Below are 18912 nucleotides of genomic sequence, written 5' to 3'. Positions count from 1 at the left end.
GGAACCCCATAACAAAAGCCTTACTATTTGTATCCTGTTTGTTCATCTTTAAAACCGAGATGGAAACACCAAACTATTAAATAATAAAAAGGACAGGTAGACTGCTACACCATATTCCTTCCCCTCTTTCTGCCTTAAAAATGGCATCGATCTTTCAGTAAAGCAGAACTGTTATAAATGTAAAGCCTTGATTTTAGTTCTGTCTGATCCATTAAAACTTGCTCAAAAGAAAGAAGTCTAGAGTTTTTAATTTTTTGTTCTGAACATGACCAACACTCATAAAGATCTTTCTGACAGAGAAGCTGTTAAAAGAATCTTCAGACCTAAAGTGCTCAAGCCAAAAACAGGTCCTACAGTCTCTTGTTCATGATATTAAAAATCTCAAGAAAACCAGAACAACAAGGAAGCAACTTCTCTGTTGGTGTACTGACCATGTTACTTCCCAATCAGAATGAACAATGGTTAAAGACTAGAGAGTGGGAGAAAACATCTCTCAAAGACTGCAACAGTACAAATGCCCCAGGTCTAGCCACCACAACTCCCTATACATATCTCAGTTTAGACCCGAAGATGCTTATGCAGTGTTTGTCACCCATCACCCCTCTTTGGTTCATAGAGAGGCCAAGTCTTGGGAGAGAATTCTGATAGCACAGCAGGAGCGTTCCAGTGCTGAAGTGTGTTTGGTACATGGCATTATCTTAGAGCTAGCCCACAGTAAATGCAGAGACACCGGATACCCCAGCCCTCACCACAAACTGTTTTGCTTTACAGATTTCTTTCTCTTGTCCCACAGTTCCTGCTAAGGTGGACACAGCAGGTGCTGAAGTGCAGCCTCACAGAACTAGTGCACCTTAGATATACCTCTTTCAATTATGCAGCCCTTCAGCTGCAAGACCCTGCAGTACACCAGTCAAGAAAAGGCTTATCTGTATGCCACCAGTGGCCAACCCCAGCCTACACCGGGGGTCTGCAACCAACCCCCCAGGATGGATTGGTTGCAGATCTTTTAAATGGATCTTTTCTCACTTCTCAGTAGAGAAAGGCCTCAAGCCTTGCAAAACATATAAATGCTTAACTTAAAAATTGTATAAAATATTTAGTCCCAATGGACCCCTCATTAGTTTATTAAAACCTCTGAACACAGAGGAAATAACTTATTTCCAAACTGAAATACAGCTGCCATGAGGACTTCTCACACTATCTAGCATAAAAGGGAGAAAAAGCAAGAACCTACCCTCACACCTCCTTCCTGGCATGGCATTATACAGAATTCACTAAATTTCAATAGATACATATTTTACTATGAGAGCCAAAATTACTAAGAATACTAATTTTTTTAGATTCAACCGGGTTTTGCCATGATAATTTCCAGAGTTTTAAAGTTCAGTCCTACTGGAATCCACAATTAAATTTCTATCACCTGCACATTGTCTGGATTTTGCTTCTTACCCCAAATCACATCAGTAATTATTTACTGTGTTACACTGAGGTATTATACATGTGCTTTATAACACTGCTTCATATAATACATGGACAGAAACTCCTTAAATTCAAATTTAAAATTTAATTCAAAATTCAATCTTCAGGTTCACAGCTAGTAACCTAAAAACGATGACCTGATTTTTCAGATCATTAAGCATAGTCCTCTCTGCCACTGCCCTATAATTCCAGCCTGCATTTGGAAGATGTAAAGCAAAAAGGTAGGAATGCAGGCACTGGTTTGAATAAAGACTGGCCTGAGCCTCAGAATATGCTAATGCCTGCAAGGTTGTTATCAGTTTAGATAAAGACCTCATTGCCCCCTGTGGCCCAGCCAGCCTTGCTGGACCACCCATGTAGCCACAGACCTCAGTCACCTCCAAGAAGCCGCACAGTTCATTGGGCCCTGCAGTGGGACAATGTGGGTGACACCCAAACCCTGACCTACCTGCTCCAGGGCAGCAGGAGGACCCACCTGCCACATCCTGCAAGCTCTTTAAAGCAGCATCTCCACGGGGGAGATGGAAGGATGCTTTCTAGGCAGAAACAGATCTGGGTAAAACAGCTTGTGAATTGCTGCATAGGGAAGGGGAAAAGGAAGCAACAAAATGGTAGTTGGTGTTAGTAAGCATAAAATAAATATGAAACTGTTTATCAGGATCTTTCTCAGGTACCAAAGGGATTTTTTTTTTTTCACCAAAGGAAAAAAAAAAAAAAAAAGAGCTTCTCCTAATGCTTCTGACTTCAGGGTACAGAAACCTTTAACAGCCTCAAGGAAATTCTAGACACCAGTGCCCAGTTAGCCCCACTTGAGTGTACAGGAGCTGTACAGGGAAACGTCAAAGGCTGTTTCAGTCTGCTATGTTTTCCAACACAGTTGTAAGAAAAAGATCTAATTTTCATAAAATAAAAGGTTCATTACAAAGTTTTAATTTGAAAATATTTGCCTTTACTAGCTTGAAAGAAAGATTCTTTTTCTATTTATATACTGAAATATCCTCATCTATTCTGCATCTTAGGAGCCTCACATTTCAAAGCTTAGCTTAGGCTCCTGTTCACACTCAATTCTCAGATGACTAAAAGCCGGTAGCAATGCTTCACCTATTGGCCTGCAACAGATTATAGAAATCATACTTAAAAACAGAAAACATGCTTTCATTCCTGTCTGTAGGAATCTTGTAGTTTCCAATCAAATACAGGGTCTGTGCTGTTAAGAAAGGCAAACTGTTTTTATCACAATGAAGTGTTTATTTCAGATTTTAAATCCAAAACAGCGATTAGTTTATACATTCCATAATACCTAAAAACAGTGCTAGAGATCTCCAATGCTAGTTTTCAAATGAATATAATATATTTATTCAATAATCTGTCATTTCAAAGCAAGACGACAATATGATGGACCATGTCAGATTTTACCCTTTGGAAGTAATGGAGTATGGACAATCTCACTTAATTACTTTCCAAAGAATTAATTTAGTGAAATCATGTTAACATACCATTATCCCCACCCCATCTCCCTAAAAAAACCTCAGGGAGCTACTTCCATATTTTAATTATGTAATGGACGAACATTTTAAATTGTGAATCATGGAAGAATAGCTTAATCCACAGCTCCTTTTGCACTCCCTTTAAGCTTTCACAATTCCTTATGGTTGCCCAATTAGTGTCATTTGCAAAGAGCAAGCACCCAACAAAAAATGTAGTCATTACACCATTTCATACAACCTTCCTACTTATTCTCTCTCATCATCCTCAAGATTTTAGAGATCAAAAGACAAGTTCTTTATTACAGCTTCACAAAACTTCTCTTGACAAAAGAACTGCACATCAACTTTAAAATCTTCATCTTAAATTCCTAAGGAAAGGAGAAAGAAGAGGGAAGTCAGAATAAAACCTATTAAAATGTATGTCACTGATTGGTGAACTCCCTCACTGTCTCCTCACGTATATTCACTTTTTAATAATGTACTTTTAATATAATTTTACTCTTATTTGAATTATTGCACGTGGTTTAAGGTTCCATAAAAGATTTTCAGATTTGCTATTTTTAATCAGAAATTAAAACATATATTTTATCAGCTCCTTAAAGTACTATTAAATTTTTTAAAAACTCCTTGAAGATCAGATAAAGCATGTTTCTCTGCTGAGAGCCCAATGCTTTAATTTGCAATTCTGTATGTTGTTTTATTCATGATAAAATACTTGATACTTGTAGCTTCTCTTCATATTGCTAACACTGACACAGATTCTCTGTTGAAGTTTAACTATCACTAGAGGATTCTCTCATGACTGGTCTACATTTTCATTTGTTTTTAGAAGCTTAGTTAAAAAAAAGGAAAAAAAAATTCCAGTAACTATAATTAACACCATTCATGATTAACACAAGTGTTAATAATTCATGTTTTGGAAATAAATAGCTAATTAAAGGGCAACAGATTCAGTTTACTTATATAGTGTCTTATTAGCAATAATAGTTAGAGCTCTAATAGGCTAACAATATATATTGTGCAAGTGTCCATTGCAGCAAGTTATTTTTAATTCATAGCATACTGATTTATTCTGCATTCAATTACTGCACATACCAACAAAAAAAGTGTTTCTGTATGCCACCTCTCCCTCCCCTTTACTCCAGTAGTGAAGAAAAATATTCTAGAATCAACTTATACTCTGTATAGCTCCAAAATGCATAAAACTGACACAATGTAGAGTCCAATTCAGCATTTCATTTAAGAGTTTGACTGCAAGAGCCAGAACAAATCTCACTGAAAGAAAAATTAAGAAAATGCTGTCTAAGCAATGCTGTCTAAAGTAATAAAATCTTATGTCCTACAAAACTGGTAGAAGCTTCAAGTGGGGCATGGGCTCCATTCCTGAGTTCAAAACATGCTGCTGTTCTGGAGAGAAGAGGTCGAGAGATGAAACATGGGAAAGCCTGATTTGTCTCTCTGACTGTGTTGTTTTCGACTTCTGAGAAAAACAACATGAGTAATGCTATTAACATGTTTGCAACATCTTTTTGAACTTGCTTGCAACACCTTTTCCTACACAGAATGCATGAATCTGCCCAGTGAACACTTAATTAAATCCAATTTTGTTTTGCATTATTGCTAGGAAGTGATCACAGTAAAACAAATTACAGTCTCTTCCAGCTCTTGACAGATTTGAACCAGTGCCCTGAAAGCTACAAGGCTCAACTTACCATTGTTCCTTCCCTAACCCATTCCATATTGTGTGACTTTGGTCCAGCTGTGGGAAGAGGGTAACTGGCTGCATTTAGCAAGGTTAAGGAGAGGAAGTGTGAGAGTCAAATGGGAAAGAAGAGACAACCACCAGAATAATACTGTCCATAGAGATTTCCTGTTTGTGGTGCTCACTTCCTCACTGACAGGCATTGCTCCACTTGCAGATACAGGAGTCAGAGAGAAGAGGTACACATATTCAATTTGTTTTCAGGAATGGAGGAGAATTACAGAAGCCGAAGATTCAAACCATAAATAGACTGACAAAACCTGAATCACACAATTTACTTTTCATGACTTAAGAGTGACTGACAATTATCAAAATTATCACCTATCAAAAATCTTAATATGACTTAGTGATTCTGGGGAGAGGGAGCCAAAAGGAACTATTACTTCTTAAGAGGTTTTTTTATTATTGATCTGTTCAGCGTGGAGAACAGGAGACTAAGAGGAGACCTCATCACAGTCTACAACTTCCTCATGAGGGGAAGAGGATGGGCAGCCACTGCAGTGACCAGCGTCAGAACCAGAGGGCATAGCCAGAAGTTGTGCCAAGGGGAGTTTAGGTTGGATATCAGGGAAAGGTTCTTCACCCAGAGAGTGCTTGGGCACTGCACAGGCTCTCCAGGAGCCTGACAGAGTTCAAGAAGCATCTGGACAATGCTCTTGGCACATGGCGTGCCTCTGTATGGGTAGTCCTATGCAGGGCTATGAGTTGGATGATCAGATCCTTGTGGGTCCCTTTCAACTCTGCATATTCTGTAATTATTCTGCTCTTTTTTAAAAACTAAATTATAGCATAGTTTGCATCAATTTAAATTTTTCTCTAACTGCAAATTTTTTACTAACAATTACACTTCAGGTAATCTGTTAAACAGAACTGTAATTACTATTATGGAGTCCCTTGCCAAATACATCAATTTCATTAAGAAATAATGTTTCACACTTTTTTTTTTACTGCTTTACCCAGATACTCTGAAGTTGAACCTTCTGTCAAACAAGGCATTTGTAGTTGCAGGAATGGCCATTTTACAAGCATGATTTTCTCAGTAGCCACATGAAGGACATTTAAAAGATTCTACAAGTTCCAAAGAAATCATAGATAAATTTTCACTTCCATCTTTAAGTTTACATAGGCATTTTGCAGGAATTCCAGATTTCACCCTTTACATTTCACATACCTAATAATCCTGCCCACAGCAATTACTGTGGGGAAGGCTGTGTAAATAGATAGAGAATAGATATACAGGGATTTGTGGTCAGAGGACCCACAAAAATCTGCCCACACCCTACATGTCTTCCCAACCTGTCTATAATCAGTACTGATCACAGCTGCAGCTTAGTAAATCAGCTGGAGGCGAGATGAGCACTGTCTCCAATTCCAGTATGTGTCTTGTTTGGTAGGGTTTCATGTTCAGCATGGTTCTCTCCACCAGTTTTTAAGCAGATGCTAAAAACCTCAACATTATCTCACCTTATCAGTATCCTTCCACTTTTACCTTCAGTTTAAATAACACATGACTAACAACCTGATTGACTATAGATAAACATACTGGCTTTCTACCTAAAAGTAACTTCCATACCAAGAAAGGTATCTATAACCAGGCACAGCTAATATTATCTAAGCTGTACCTTATAACATGCAAAATAAACCAACAGAGTCCTTCATTACCTGGAAAGTGTCACGTAAGTTGAGAACTGTCCTTGGGCTTTAAGAGGAGTTATTTTAATGTCTTTCTTAAAAATACACAAACAGAACAGTCACAGCAATTAACAAAACATTTTGTGCATCTGAAGACTGTCCTCTGAAACTGAAGAGGGAGATACCAAACAAATCAATAAATATGATAAACTCCTCTAAAACAGGCATACACTTTCTGCTCAGTTTACAACTAAGGAAACTAAGGCATCAAGAATGAAATAACTTGCCTAAAATCACACTGGAAGTTTGTATTTCTTGCTTTGATGTTATCTCAGATTGACATTTGTGTTCATTAACACAGTACTTCTCCAATGCCAACTGTAGCTTTACTATTCTGTAAAAAGGAGTTTGAAGAAAGTAGGTGGCTTTGAACTAGCTGTGCTAAATATTTGCCCTAGATTTTAGACATGCAGCTCAAAACTAACATATTTTCCTCACCCTCTTTCTTCTCTCCCTTCCTTCTCCATTTACCTTATTTTTTACACATCACAAGCTGTAAAAACACATTACTAAATAATCATGCAAACTAAATCTGCATATGAGGGAAGACCCAAATTCTCCTGAACCCAGGGCCCTTTCTAGAAAGAAAGGAGCAAGTCTGGGGCAAATCTGCTCTCATATTAACTTTTTTCTCCCTGACTGGGTCCTCCAGCAGACAAGGTCCTGTTCCCTCATCCCCATCACAGCTTCCTGCCCATTACTGCTCCCTCCCAGTCCCCTCTTGGGCTCCCACCCACCCAAACAAGAAGAATGCATTGAGAAGTGGGAGGGGCTGCAGCCATCCTTGGCCCAAGCTTGGTTGCTACTCCAAGGTAACCCACAGTTATTTTTTCAAGAGCACAGCCTTTACATCCTGAGCTTTTGAAGTAATACATACAGGCCATCTCTTTATCATTTATTCTGTTTGAGAGTACCAGAAAATTCCACCATGTCTTTTCTTGTACAACCAAAATGAATCCTATTCAGAACAGGAACCTTTACAGCATACAACAATGATCACTTTGAATGCTTACCAGCCATTCTGTATGTCACTTTACCATACACTAAAATCATATTGTCTTTCTATCTCTACACCTTGCTTATTTTGTTTGGTTTCTTCTATATGTCTGCCCCACTCCCAACTTCACATCATTTTTCATACTGCCCATTATACATGCAAAAGCTTTCCAGTTTCCTGTAAAGTAATTTTATTTACATCTTTCCAACATCAAAACCCTCATTGGCATCTTCTATTTGTATTTTCTTCCTCATGGGCCATGTGTGAAATACCTGATTACCTCAAGGCTGTACTCAAAGGCTTGATTATCTTTAATTTCTCATCTCATTTAATATAGTCTCACTAAAGGCTAACTTGTAAAACGAAGGGCTTCTGAATTCAGCCACTTTCTTTTTTAAGCACAGAATAATACAAACTTACAACAGCCCTTAAAGTTGCTATCTACAATGAGACAAAGCTAAGCAAGTGATTTGTTCTAGAAACACATTCTAGAATATGATACTTAAGGAATGACTAAGATTTTAAAACCTATGTACAGTATAAATACATATGGCTTATTTCCACCAAGCATAATAGATGCTCAGCGTTACTAAATCAACATGAGGGACAGTCCACAGGAATAAGCTACTCTGCTTTTTCAAATTATTCAGAAAGTGATACTACTCCTTCTGCTCCCACATGCAGGCTGCTATCATGACCATTGTAAAAGCAAAGCTCAGGTATTTTGGTAGGAAGTCAGCTTGCTTATAAATGGATTAGAGTATAAATTTTGAAATACGTTGCTGTATGTTTCCTTATTAAAAACACTGAAAATTAAATATTTATTAAGTTTAGGCAAAACAGGCATCTGCTATTAGCATACAACCCCCGTACACAGTGATAGTTTTCTCTCCTGAAGAGCTCCAAAAATAGTGTCACTGCACAATGCACAGCCCACACACACAACTCCTGCTACCCTGAAAAAACTGCTCCCAAAGTCTCCAGGTCCACACATATCAGAGTTTTCTGCAAATCTGTCTCTTTCTTGCACCACACCACAAAGAAAATAAAGTGAAATTTATCATCCTCACAGCTTCCAAGGAAAGAGGCAGCTATGTCTGATGTAGTTGCTGTCATGAAGCAATTTTGTATGAACCTGACTTCAGCTGTTCAGACAGCAGCAGAAAGCAGAGACCACTGCTAAAATGTAGAGGAATAAGAGATCCGCAAATATGAAAGATGAGATTATGAATGCTCACAATTTTGCTCCTAGAAAGCAAGAACTCGTATCAAAGTAAGGTATTTTGAGATTACAGTTTACCATGAAGAACTCTCTGTAGTATTTAGAATAGCGGATTTATTTCCCTCAAGGAAAATGTCAGCTACTTGAATAATCCCAAGTACTATGCAGGCCAGTCTCCAATACTGTCTGTAATACTGGCAGCTCCTCACCTCCTTCCTTTTTCACGACCCATCACTGCAGCCTGGCAGCTCCCCTGTCATGCTGCCACCCAGGTGACGCCACCACCCCAATAACCCCTACTTTAAAAAAACAGCAGAAAGAAAAATCAGTAAGTGCAGGCCAACTCCCGTAACTCCGCACAGGCATCTCGCACCTCGAGGCCGCCCTTCGCCGCCGAGAGCTGCGCCGGGTGGGCTCCGGAGCGGGGGCGGGCAGGGGCTGAAGGACACCTGCCCCGGCCGCGGCGTCCCACTGCGCCCCCGGGGTCACGGGCAGCTCACGCATATAAATACACGTCTTATACACACATATATATGTTTATTTATATATATAGATATATATATTTACATGTATATATGTGCGTGTATGTTGGCATACGCGTAACGGAGACACGCAGCGGTGGGCGATCGCTTGAGCTACCAGATCTGCCTTTGGGAAAGATGCACACAGACATCTCCAGCATCCACATACGCACACGTATCTCCGCATATTCCCATGAAGGACGTGCAGAAGTTGCTCGCAGAGGCGCCCCGAGGGCTGGCAGGTTTCCCGCCGAATAACGGGGGAGGCTGAAGGGGGTGAAGTTTCCTCCCTCCTCCTCCTCTTCTCCCCGAGTTGCGCCGCGGAGCCGGGCGGCCCCGGCCGGAGCAGGCCCGCTCCCGGCGCTGCCTTCCCCGCGCCGGCCTCCGCCTCCGCCCCGCCGGAGCGCCGGGACCCCGCCGCTGCCGGGGCCGGCCCCCGCCCTTACCGTTGCAGAACTGGAGCAGCGAGGAGGTGTCGTAGAGGCTGCTGTAGCTGGAGAAGCCGTCCTCCATCCTGCCGCTGCGCTCCCGGCGTCCCCTCGGCTGTCCCGGCGGCCGCCCGCTGCCTGCTCGCCCACACGCTGCGGAGCGGAGGCGGCTGGGGCCGCGGCGGCCTCGCTGCCTGCCTCACTCAGTTGCCATGGCAACCCATTCACTCCGCCGCGGCTGGGGCGGCGGCCGCTCCGCTCCGCTCCGCCGCCGAGGCGCGGGGGGAGCCCCGCGGGGCGGGCCGGGGCGGGCCGGGCCGGGGCGGGGCCGTCACGGCGCGGCCCGGGGGGCGGGGGGGACCCCGAGGCGAAGGGCGGGCGAGGAGCGGGCTCCGGGCCGCGGCGGAGAGAAGGACGAGCCGCGCGGTCCCTCTGCCGTGCCCGGGCCGCTGCCGCCGCCGGACCGCGAGGCCCGGCCACGCCGAGCGTCCCGATCGGGCCGAGGTGGAGCAGAGGCACCGCCCGGCCCTGCGGCGGGAGATGCCCGCCGATCACCCGCTGGTAACCCCACGGACCGCCGGGGACTCGGTTAGGGCTGGAGCGCCCCTGCATGCGGGGCAGGGGTTTTGAGGCGCAGCTGTGCGGCCGGGGAGCCCCGCGTACACTGCCTCAGCATCCCTCCCTGTGCCTTATCCGGGGCTCCTCTCCTTCCTTCCACCGGAGCAACAGCCCGCCTGCAATTGCACCTTATGCCCTCCACCGATTTCAGTAGCGATTCTCCTGGCTACAGGATGGAGCTGTCGCAGATAACATTGTAACTGGCACCCTCTTAGAAAACCAAAAAGAACTATACACACTATAACTCCTTATGGCATTTTATACAGTTTAAACTATGTAGTTTGAAGACAGATACACTTTCCCAATACAGGATACTAAAACAGCCTTAACAGTTCAACATGTTTTTATCTAAGTATATTCATAATGTCCGTTGGTGGTGAGATGAAGATAGTGGTCCAAAACTGGTGGCTAGTAATATTGTAAAATTATTTGATACAGTTTGGGTTTCAATTTCTGTGCTGGAGAATGTTGACGTGTCCAGCGACAGAAAGACATTTTTAGTTCAAGCTCCTCAAGAGACACAACGGAAATAGTTCATTGCACATCTATAGCACCTTTCATCTTGAAAAATGCCGAAGCACTTAACACATCATGTCTTCAGTCCCCAGCCCTTCCAGGATCCCTTTACAGGTGTGGGTTTGGTATATGTGAGTCTTTTCACCAACCACTAAACCATGGCAGCACTAACACAAAAGTGTGCTATAAAATTAGGCAGAGATATCAGTTCCATGTTAAAGCAGAGTGAAAAGTGCTCCCTCTTGAATTGCCAGTGCCAATACTGGTAGAGTTGAAGTCATCTCCAGCACAAGCGCTTACCCAGCCTCATATGCTTAAATTGTATCAGACAAAAACAACTGCATTTTATAGCTGTGGGCTATAAATAACAGAAAATTGTGGTAATTTAATGGCATGTTTTTAAAAACCAAAACCAGTGATAAAAAAAAAAAAAAAAAAGAAAATTACTTCAAAACTACAAAAGCATATAGGTATTCTTAGTGTTTTAAATGAGACATGATTCTTTCTCATCTTTAAAATTAACACAGAGCCCTTAGGTTTTCTCATTATTTTTTCACTCATAAGCCATCAAATGTTTCAAAGATGCTATATTATTCTAAAGCATAGTACGCATGGAGAAAGACATATATGTGATTTTTGGCAGACAAATTGCAACAATAGAAAAATTAAGCTCATTTTCAGTAAAAATTCTGACTAAGAATTATAAAACATTATTGCCATCATTTGGTTATTGTTTTTGAGGTTGAGAAGTGTTTTAATGTGCTTATTTTCCACCATCTTGAGACAAGAGGTGTGCTCACCATAAGATGTCAATGCTATTTTAACCTCTACCTCCTTCTGATGTCTAAGTTTTGGAAAATAAAAAATATGAAACCTATGCTATCTAAAAGTATTATGTTTGTAGTAAAAACTATGTTGTCAGTGAGATTGCTACAAAGATAAGAGAAGTAAATGCCCAGTAGCTTTTATGAAATTTGTCAAAGTAGGAGAAAGACCAGAAAGAGGCAATGCAGCTCCATTTCAGAGAGTAGAAATTAAAAGTCACTTAGGAACTCAAATCTAATCTATCCTTAGAGAGAGATGCAACATGTAAAACCTTACAATAGATTTCCCACTGAAATTAACGGTGACGGTCTGTGAAACCTTTCAGCTCAGCGTGCTGCAAATCAGCTCAGAGATGTGACAGAAAATGTTCTCAGCTCCAGTCTCCAGATGCTGTTATGATTCCATTATACTCTAAGAGCAAGGGTTAGAAGAGGGAAACACTTTCATAATTTAATGATTTTGAGACCTGTAACAATCTCATTATACTAAACTCCACCACAAGGCATGAAATGAAAAAGAAATTCTGTCTGGCTCTGGGAACAATGGCACACTGGATTAGAAGGATGCACTGATGTGTCTCTAGGAATTCTTCTGGTATGGTGAAACATCAAAAAAACTTTTAGTTATCCATTTTTCAGTATACGGTGGCCTGCATCATTTGTACATTTCAAAGCCAGTTCTTTGGTAAGTGTGAAACCATAAAGGTGGCAATGTGGCATCCTGAGCAGTACAGTGGGGCTGGTATATTGGGAAAGGATTTGTTGCTGTACATCTGCGCACACTGACTGCTAGCAGTCAGAAATTGTATGATGTTACCTTTTTGAAAGCTGTATTTTATACTTAATGACTTAACTTTTGTTTGTCTTGAGTAGGGTAATGCAAATTACTATTAGCTAAGTGAGAATAAAAGAGCTTTCACCCATCCCTTGCTGAATTTTCAGAAGTTGATATATTCCAATATTAGGACAAAGAAGACTTGCTTTCACTCCGTGTTACCAGGCTGTAGTCAAATTTCACCAAATCACAGAACATTCTGAGTTGGGAGGGATTCAGTAGGATCACCAACATCCAATTCCTGAAAACGTTGATGTTCCATTTATCCCTTCCTGAAAACAGGATCGGGCTGCTTTCACCATGTGTTGGTAGCTTGGACAGCCTGCCCTTCCTAGCTGTCCCCTGGGTCTGTGCTGAATGCCACTGCTTCCCTCGGGTTTGTGCAGGGGAGGTGATGGCACTGGCTAAGGGAAGGATGCTGGGATCTGGCTGCCAGTGGCAAAACCCGCTGTGCAGAGCTGCTGATGGCATCAGGTGCAGTGAGCCCTTCTGCGCAGAGTTTACAGGAGGTGAAGGCTCAGTTCACCACAGAGACTGGAGGGCTCTTCTTTCAGGTCAGTGCAAAGCCTGTCTGCCTTGCAGACAGATCAGGGAAGCTTGGATAGCTGCTGTGCACACGGAATGTACATTGTAACTAGAGAAATCTTCATCAGGCAAAGCATCTAGCACCATCAGCAAATGTGCTGGTTTTGCTAAAATTTATCATTGGATATAATTATAGCATCTGTTTTACCATGACTAACTTTTGAATATCCCCTCAAGCTCTTTAGCAATCATTTGATGGGTCACACTTACAGCAGCGTGATCAAAGGGAGCTAAGCTCATTTCTGTAGCTCACTGTGTTTCCATTTAACATGTAAGAGTCCATTTCACCATTCACAGTCTTACTTAATGCAGAAGTTGGTCTCTTCTTGAGCCTGGAAGCTTTTAAATTGCATGCTTGTTCAAGGTTTGCTTTTCCTCTGTGAGTCAGAAGTTTCATCCATTAAAAAGCTGAAGCGCTGCAACACTTGGTGCCTGGGCCTAGACTACAATCCAAAACACAAGGTACCATGTGTATGCTTCTCTCTGAATCATCTCATTCAAAACAGAGGAAATGGGCATCTTTTCCAGCTGTTCATCCCCAGCACTGAGAGTTGGATGGTCTGAAAGCTGGCATCATAGCACAGGCACAGTGCCCTGCCTCAGTACTGGAGGACAGAGTGCTTTGGCAGAAGCTGGGGGCCAGGGCTGAGCAGCACAACACCCAGCAGCAGCAGCAGGAGCAAGCTGCACACAGCAGGAGCTGTGTTCCTTCCTAGGGAAGGAATAGCCAATGCCTGGTTTAGGAACTAGCAGGATCAGATCAGCACTTAGCAGAGAGAAGCTCTGGGGTTAAGTTTTGGATTTAGCTTCCTGAAATCTGATGAAATCCTGATTTATACTGTTTTTTTTTTTTAATGTTTATTTGTTTCCTCTTTCTATTCACAAAGCAGCAGCAATGTTTGGGTTTTTAAAGAGAATTTCATGCAGTGAATATATTGTCTTCATTCTGCAGAAGTGGCTTTTTTTCTCACTGCTAAGACTGCTTAGGATCACCTTAGATCCTAAGGTACTGGCTGTCAGGATCCCATCATAGGCTCAAAAAAAGGTTTCCTCTCCTAGTGTGGTAGGAAAAGAAGTGCCTTGCTGCCCAGTCTCCTTTGTGAAAATACTTCAACCACTGGAATAATCATTCATTCTAAATAGCAGGACTCCAGTGTTTCAGCCACAGCAGGGAGCTTCATGAATGTCACTACAAAGCAGACTTCATGCATGTGGGAAAGAAGGGGTATAAGAGGAGGATCACCATTATACCAGCACAGTCTGAGTGCATTAAAAATACAATATAGCAAATGTGGGATGAAGCCATCAAAGCTATGAAGGTTTAACAATCCAAATGAAAATATGTCACAATATGCATGTATATATCTTGCTGTTTTGAGCTACATATATTTGAATTACAGAAGTTTCCCTATAATTAATAAGAATAGTGTTCATCATATTGCCCTGGAAAAAAATACTGTTTTGTAGATTGGTTAGTTTGTAAATACAAAGAGAAGACTTTGAAGATGAAAAGAATAATGTTTTCCACATCTATGACTCTTCCTATTCAAAGATGGGAGGCTGCTCAGCAAACACTGATGCTTTCAGATTTGCACCACCTTTTTGAAAGAAATGTTGGCTTTATTTGCTTATTTGGAAAATGGGAAGAAAAACATGACACAGGCAAGGTCATGCTGGGAAGTCTGTGACAGAATCAAGCCAGAATAACTACCAGTTATTGCACCATCTGCAATATGAGTCTACTGAGAATATTCTGCCTGTAAACACTGAAGATACTACTTATACGGTTTGTTATGCAATGCTTTCAAGCACACTGCCTGTGGTAGAAACTCTCTCATGTTTGCAAGACCCCCTAACACTTTGGGTCCAATGCACATCAATGTATGTAATGGCTGAGTACAGACCTATTACATCCACAGCTGTGACATTGAGATTTGAAACTGATGAGAAGCAAAATTTACTACAGATAATCAGGAATGCAACTCCTGTTCCACAGTCCATTGCAATCTGCAAACAACACTTCTGAGATATTAATACTCTGTGAGATTGACATTAAGAGGCACAGTGATGGATGGAATCACACAAAATGATCCATCCACCCTTCAAAATTACTCCTTAGAAGTTTTCAGTTCTAACTCAGTTCTGCAACCCTATTTTTGGTGGCTGCAGCCTTCAACAGAGTCTGAACGGTTCTGCTAGCAGAGCTCTTTGAGATCTATGTACCCAGGAGCACAAATCCTACCTCCTGTGAGAGGGGCATCTCTGGTTTCAGGTACAGTAGCTTTGGCACAGGTTCCCCAGTTCACCTTTCAGGGTGCAGGTGGCTCATCCCTACAGGTCTGTGGCACTTCCCAGGGGGAATTCCCCCTCATCAGAAGGATCTTTCCTGCACCCACTGGAACCTCAGGGGGCCCCAAAATGTAGGTATGGGGAAATGCTTTCAGCAGCTATGAAAAAGTAATGCTTCTGTGTGGCTTGCAGCACACTGACACCCTTCTGCACATGGCTGAGAGGAATAGTTTTGTTTTAATTTCTGTTATGATGATAAAGATGTTACTGTGACAGTATATATTCCAGAGATCTATTTTATGTTTATATTTAAATACTTTGTTAAAATTTAATGTCTGAGTTATACAAAGCCACAGCTACATAAATCTGTGCCTTCTGAACTGTATCCGAGAAGAATGAGACTAGAGTAAGCTATAGTATAGACATATTTCTTTAAAATTATATTTAAATAACAGCATAGCAAGTTGATAATTTAAAGTGTACACAAAAATTGCCATTTTTTTAACAAAGTGGTTCTACAGTACCCATTCTGTTCACTTTTTAGAAGGAGCATTTTAACTGGGCTGTAACAATTTACATGAACATGTAAAGCCCAGAAGTACAAAACAGGATGTTTGTCCATCAGCTACACTGTGAGAAAGAAACCTCTCTCTTCTGCAAACAGGTACCCACAGTGCCTAGGATGAGAGGGAAGGATCTCAGCATTCTATTTTATACTCCTTGGCAATTAGGATGGTGGTTTAAACTTGTGCTTTACCAGAATTGATATTCCAAATTTCCCAATTTCTCATGTCACGGTTTCACTGTTTTTGGGATCCAGCACAATCAAGGGCATCTCATGGTAACTGACATGTACCAGGAGAATTTACTGTCAGCCATTTAGATAACAAAGCACACATAAAAATGTGTGGGTAAGACAAAGCACTGTGTTGGTTCAATATATTAATGTTAGAAGGGGCTAGACAATCTCATTTATGGCACTTTCTACATTTCTACATTACTGGAAACTTGCCCAGATATGGAAAATGAATGATGGCATATATCTTCTGAGAGATAGGTGGAAAAAATAATGTATTTCTTCTGGTGATTTCATATGTTATGCTTGCTTTTAGTGAGTGATTTATTGGAAAAACTGATTTGTGCTATTAAACAAGTAACAGGAAATAACTGCAGAGAGTTTACCTGTAATATAAATTCCTGTCATCACATAAGCCCATTTACCACTTCAACTAATTTAACTTCAAGTTTTAGTTATCCATCCCCCTGTGTCTTTCACCAAATATGATATTAATTATGCCAAAAGAGGTAGGAGAAGGAAAAAGACAGTATTTCATTTGTAGGGTGTGGGTTATTTCTGCAGGGAACCATACCAGCTCCACTGGTTCAAACTCACTTAATTTCCATGAGCTTTCCTTGAGTGGGTGGAGGAACAGGAGAGTGGATTGCAGTGTGATATACAAGAGCTAGGCAGGAATTTCAAACCACAACACTTGCAGATTCGTTTGATATCTTACAGAGCCCAAGACCACCTCCATTGGCACCTTCATCCCTCCACTGCTTTTGCTGCCTCTGCTTATTTCTGCTTTCCCAGATCAAGATCCCAAGACACAACCTGGGAATGGAAGGAAACAGTTAAATAATCAGCTAATCTAAGCTTGGCTGTCTGGAGAAAGAAGCAATAGAAAATAATCCTTTTCTACAGTTTTCAGCATTACTTTACACTGATTTCCAGCATGGGCTGTAGCTTTTATTTTTGTGGGTAACTGCTTTCTGAATTAAACTTTTTAATTTATTTTGGAACAGAATTTTCCTTGGAAGAAACTTTTTTTTTTGTTGTTCTGGTCTGTGCAATCACCCAAGGCCCACAGTGTGATCAAAGCAATTCTGTGTTAAATGTGTTTTTTCAAAGTAATTTCTTTCTGCAGGTTCATAGCAAGTGCATCCAGAAATTCAAATAAATTTCACTTTTGAACTCTTTTGAACATATAAAATGTAAGAAATAAACTGCAGGAAATGAAGTGGTTGAACCAAAGAAACCTTCATTTAATTGCCCAGAAACACAAATAGGCATTAGGGTTTACATGGCAGGAACAGGTCCATACAATAATAAAATATTTGGCTTTGGTGAAAGAATTCTGATTGTTCTTAAAACACCTCTGCCAGCCAGTGCAAGGTGTAGGATTACTAATCCTCCTCAGAGTAAGCCATGCGTGGCATTCTTCTCTTTGGTGGTGGCATTCAAGAGAGTCCTGGATGGAGGAAAAAGTAATAGGGGCAATAATGGCAGTGTCTGAATGAAGCCCTGAGAACCAGCCGAGGCCCTGCTGCCTGGCTGCCAGCCATCCAAGCATGAAGAACAATCGTACATTTGTCTCAGATACCAAGTTACCTAATTTTCAAAACGTTTCCTGATGCAGCCCTTTAATCTTAAGTATTTCACCACCTGACTTTTCTCTCTCAAGCTTTCAAAGAAATAAGAGAAAACCAGAGCTAAAGATAACTGAAAGAAGAAAAACGAAAATTATTTTGTCATTAGCAGTCATAGTTCAAGAAAAAAAAGGTCAAGAAAACAAGTTATTTTCAACTTTTTTATGCTGGATAACCCCTCATTGTCCCATCACTTTCTGACAGAATAAATGCTTGAATAAATAATAGAGCAAATCTCAAAAGAAGAATATGTATTGTGTGCCATAAATTATACGAGCAGATTCAGTCATGAACAAGAGAATTAGGACCATAAAACCCCTGCAGTGTACACTGGCTGGTCAAAGGCTGGGCTTGCCAAGGGACACTCTGTGACCACCATGCAGTCCAAGCTAAGATCTTGCCCTAAACATCAGCCTGCAGCCCTGTTATGCAGGGGTCTGCCACATTTTCCTTTGCATTCTTCCTCTTAAACAGCTCTTTTTATTTTTTTATTTTCATATCAGTAGCTTTCTAATGAATGTTTTGGCTATAACCAGCTTATGATATAGTTTACAGATGTCTGGGAAGTCTTGCCCTGAAGAATTTTGCATCTCCTGCCTAAACTATACCTCCAAAGATTCCCATATTAAGGTGAATGAGTTTCCCTAAACTAAGGGATGGGTAGAATAGGTCAAGAGCCAATTCTTCGTGTGTAACCTCGGAGAGCACCATCAGAAAGGTGTTATATAGCTTTGTGGCAGTCTACACAGAAATAATTACAAATAACCTAGCTGCTTAACACTCATTAGAGACTCCATTCAATTAAACAGTCCTTTGGCAAAGTCAAAACTCTGGGTCCAGGTTTGTCAGATTTAAACATCCTTAATATCTTCTTGTTCTTTCATGACATCTTTTATTTCAAGACATCACCAGATATTTTTTATTCAGCACTCATTTCAGCAGGGGAAAAAGAATTTTGCAATATTGATGCAATTTATTGTTGCTTGACCAATTAAGAAAATGAAGACATTTCAAAGAAGTTGATGGCATTCCTTTCAGATATGTAATATGTTTTAAGGAAAACTCACATAAGACTGTGGTCAAGGACATTTTTCCAACTTCACAAATGACATTAAATGCCGTTTTTTGACCATGCAAGAGTAAGGAGTAAATAATACTTCATGCTGGAAAAGAATACACGTGACTCATGATTTTCAGCTGTTGTAGATGTGAACTTGTGGAAAATGATGC

General features: G+C 41.0%; 1 protein-coding gene across 13 annotated transcripts in view; it reads right to left on the bottom strand.

Moving 5' to 3' along the window:
* The window catches only part of EML1 (EMAP like 1), a 121245-nt gene that overhangs the window by 68648 nt on the left and 33685 nt on the right, over positions 1–18912 (bottom strand). For 3 of the 13 annotated variants that reach the window (XM_030274970.4, XM_030274974.4, XM_030274971.4), the window contains exon 1: positions 9607–9817. The exons of 1 other annotated variant lie outside the window; for it this stretch is intronic. In XM_030274970.4, coding sequence (XP_030130830.1) covers positions 9607–9673 — 67 coding nt within the window. In that variant the 5' untranslated portion in view covers positions 9674–9817. Of the gene's footprint in view, positions 1–9206; positions 9468–9606; positions 9874–18912 lie in introns of those variants that run through there. 9 more of the 13 variants (XM_072930404.1, XM_072930397.1, XM_072930402.1 and 6 more) reach the window with 4 other exon arrangements.

This window comes from Taeniopygia guttata, chromosome 5, assembly GCF_048771995.1.
Source record: "Taeniopygia guttata chromosome 5, bTaeGut7.mat, whole genome shotgun sequence".
NCBI classification, from domain to species: domain Eukaryota; kingdom Metazoa; phylum Chordata; class Aves; order Passeriformes; family Estrildidae; genus Taeniopygia; species Taeniopygia guttata.
The sequence above is the reverse complement of the archived record's forward strand: the minus strand, read 5'-3'. Positions and strand labels throughout refer to the sequence as shown.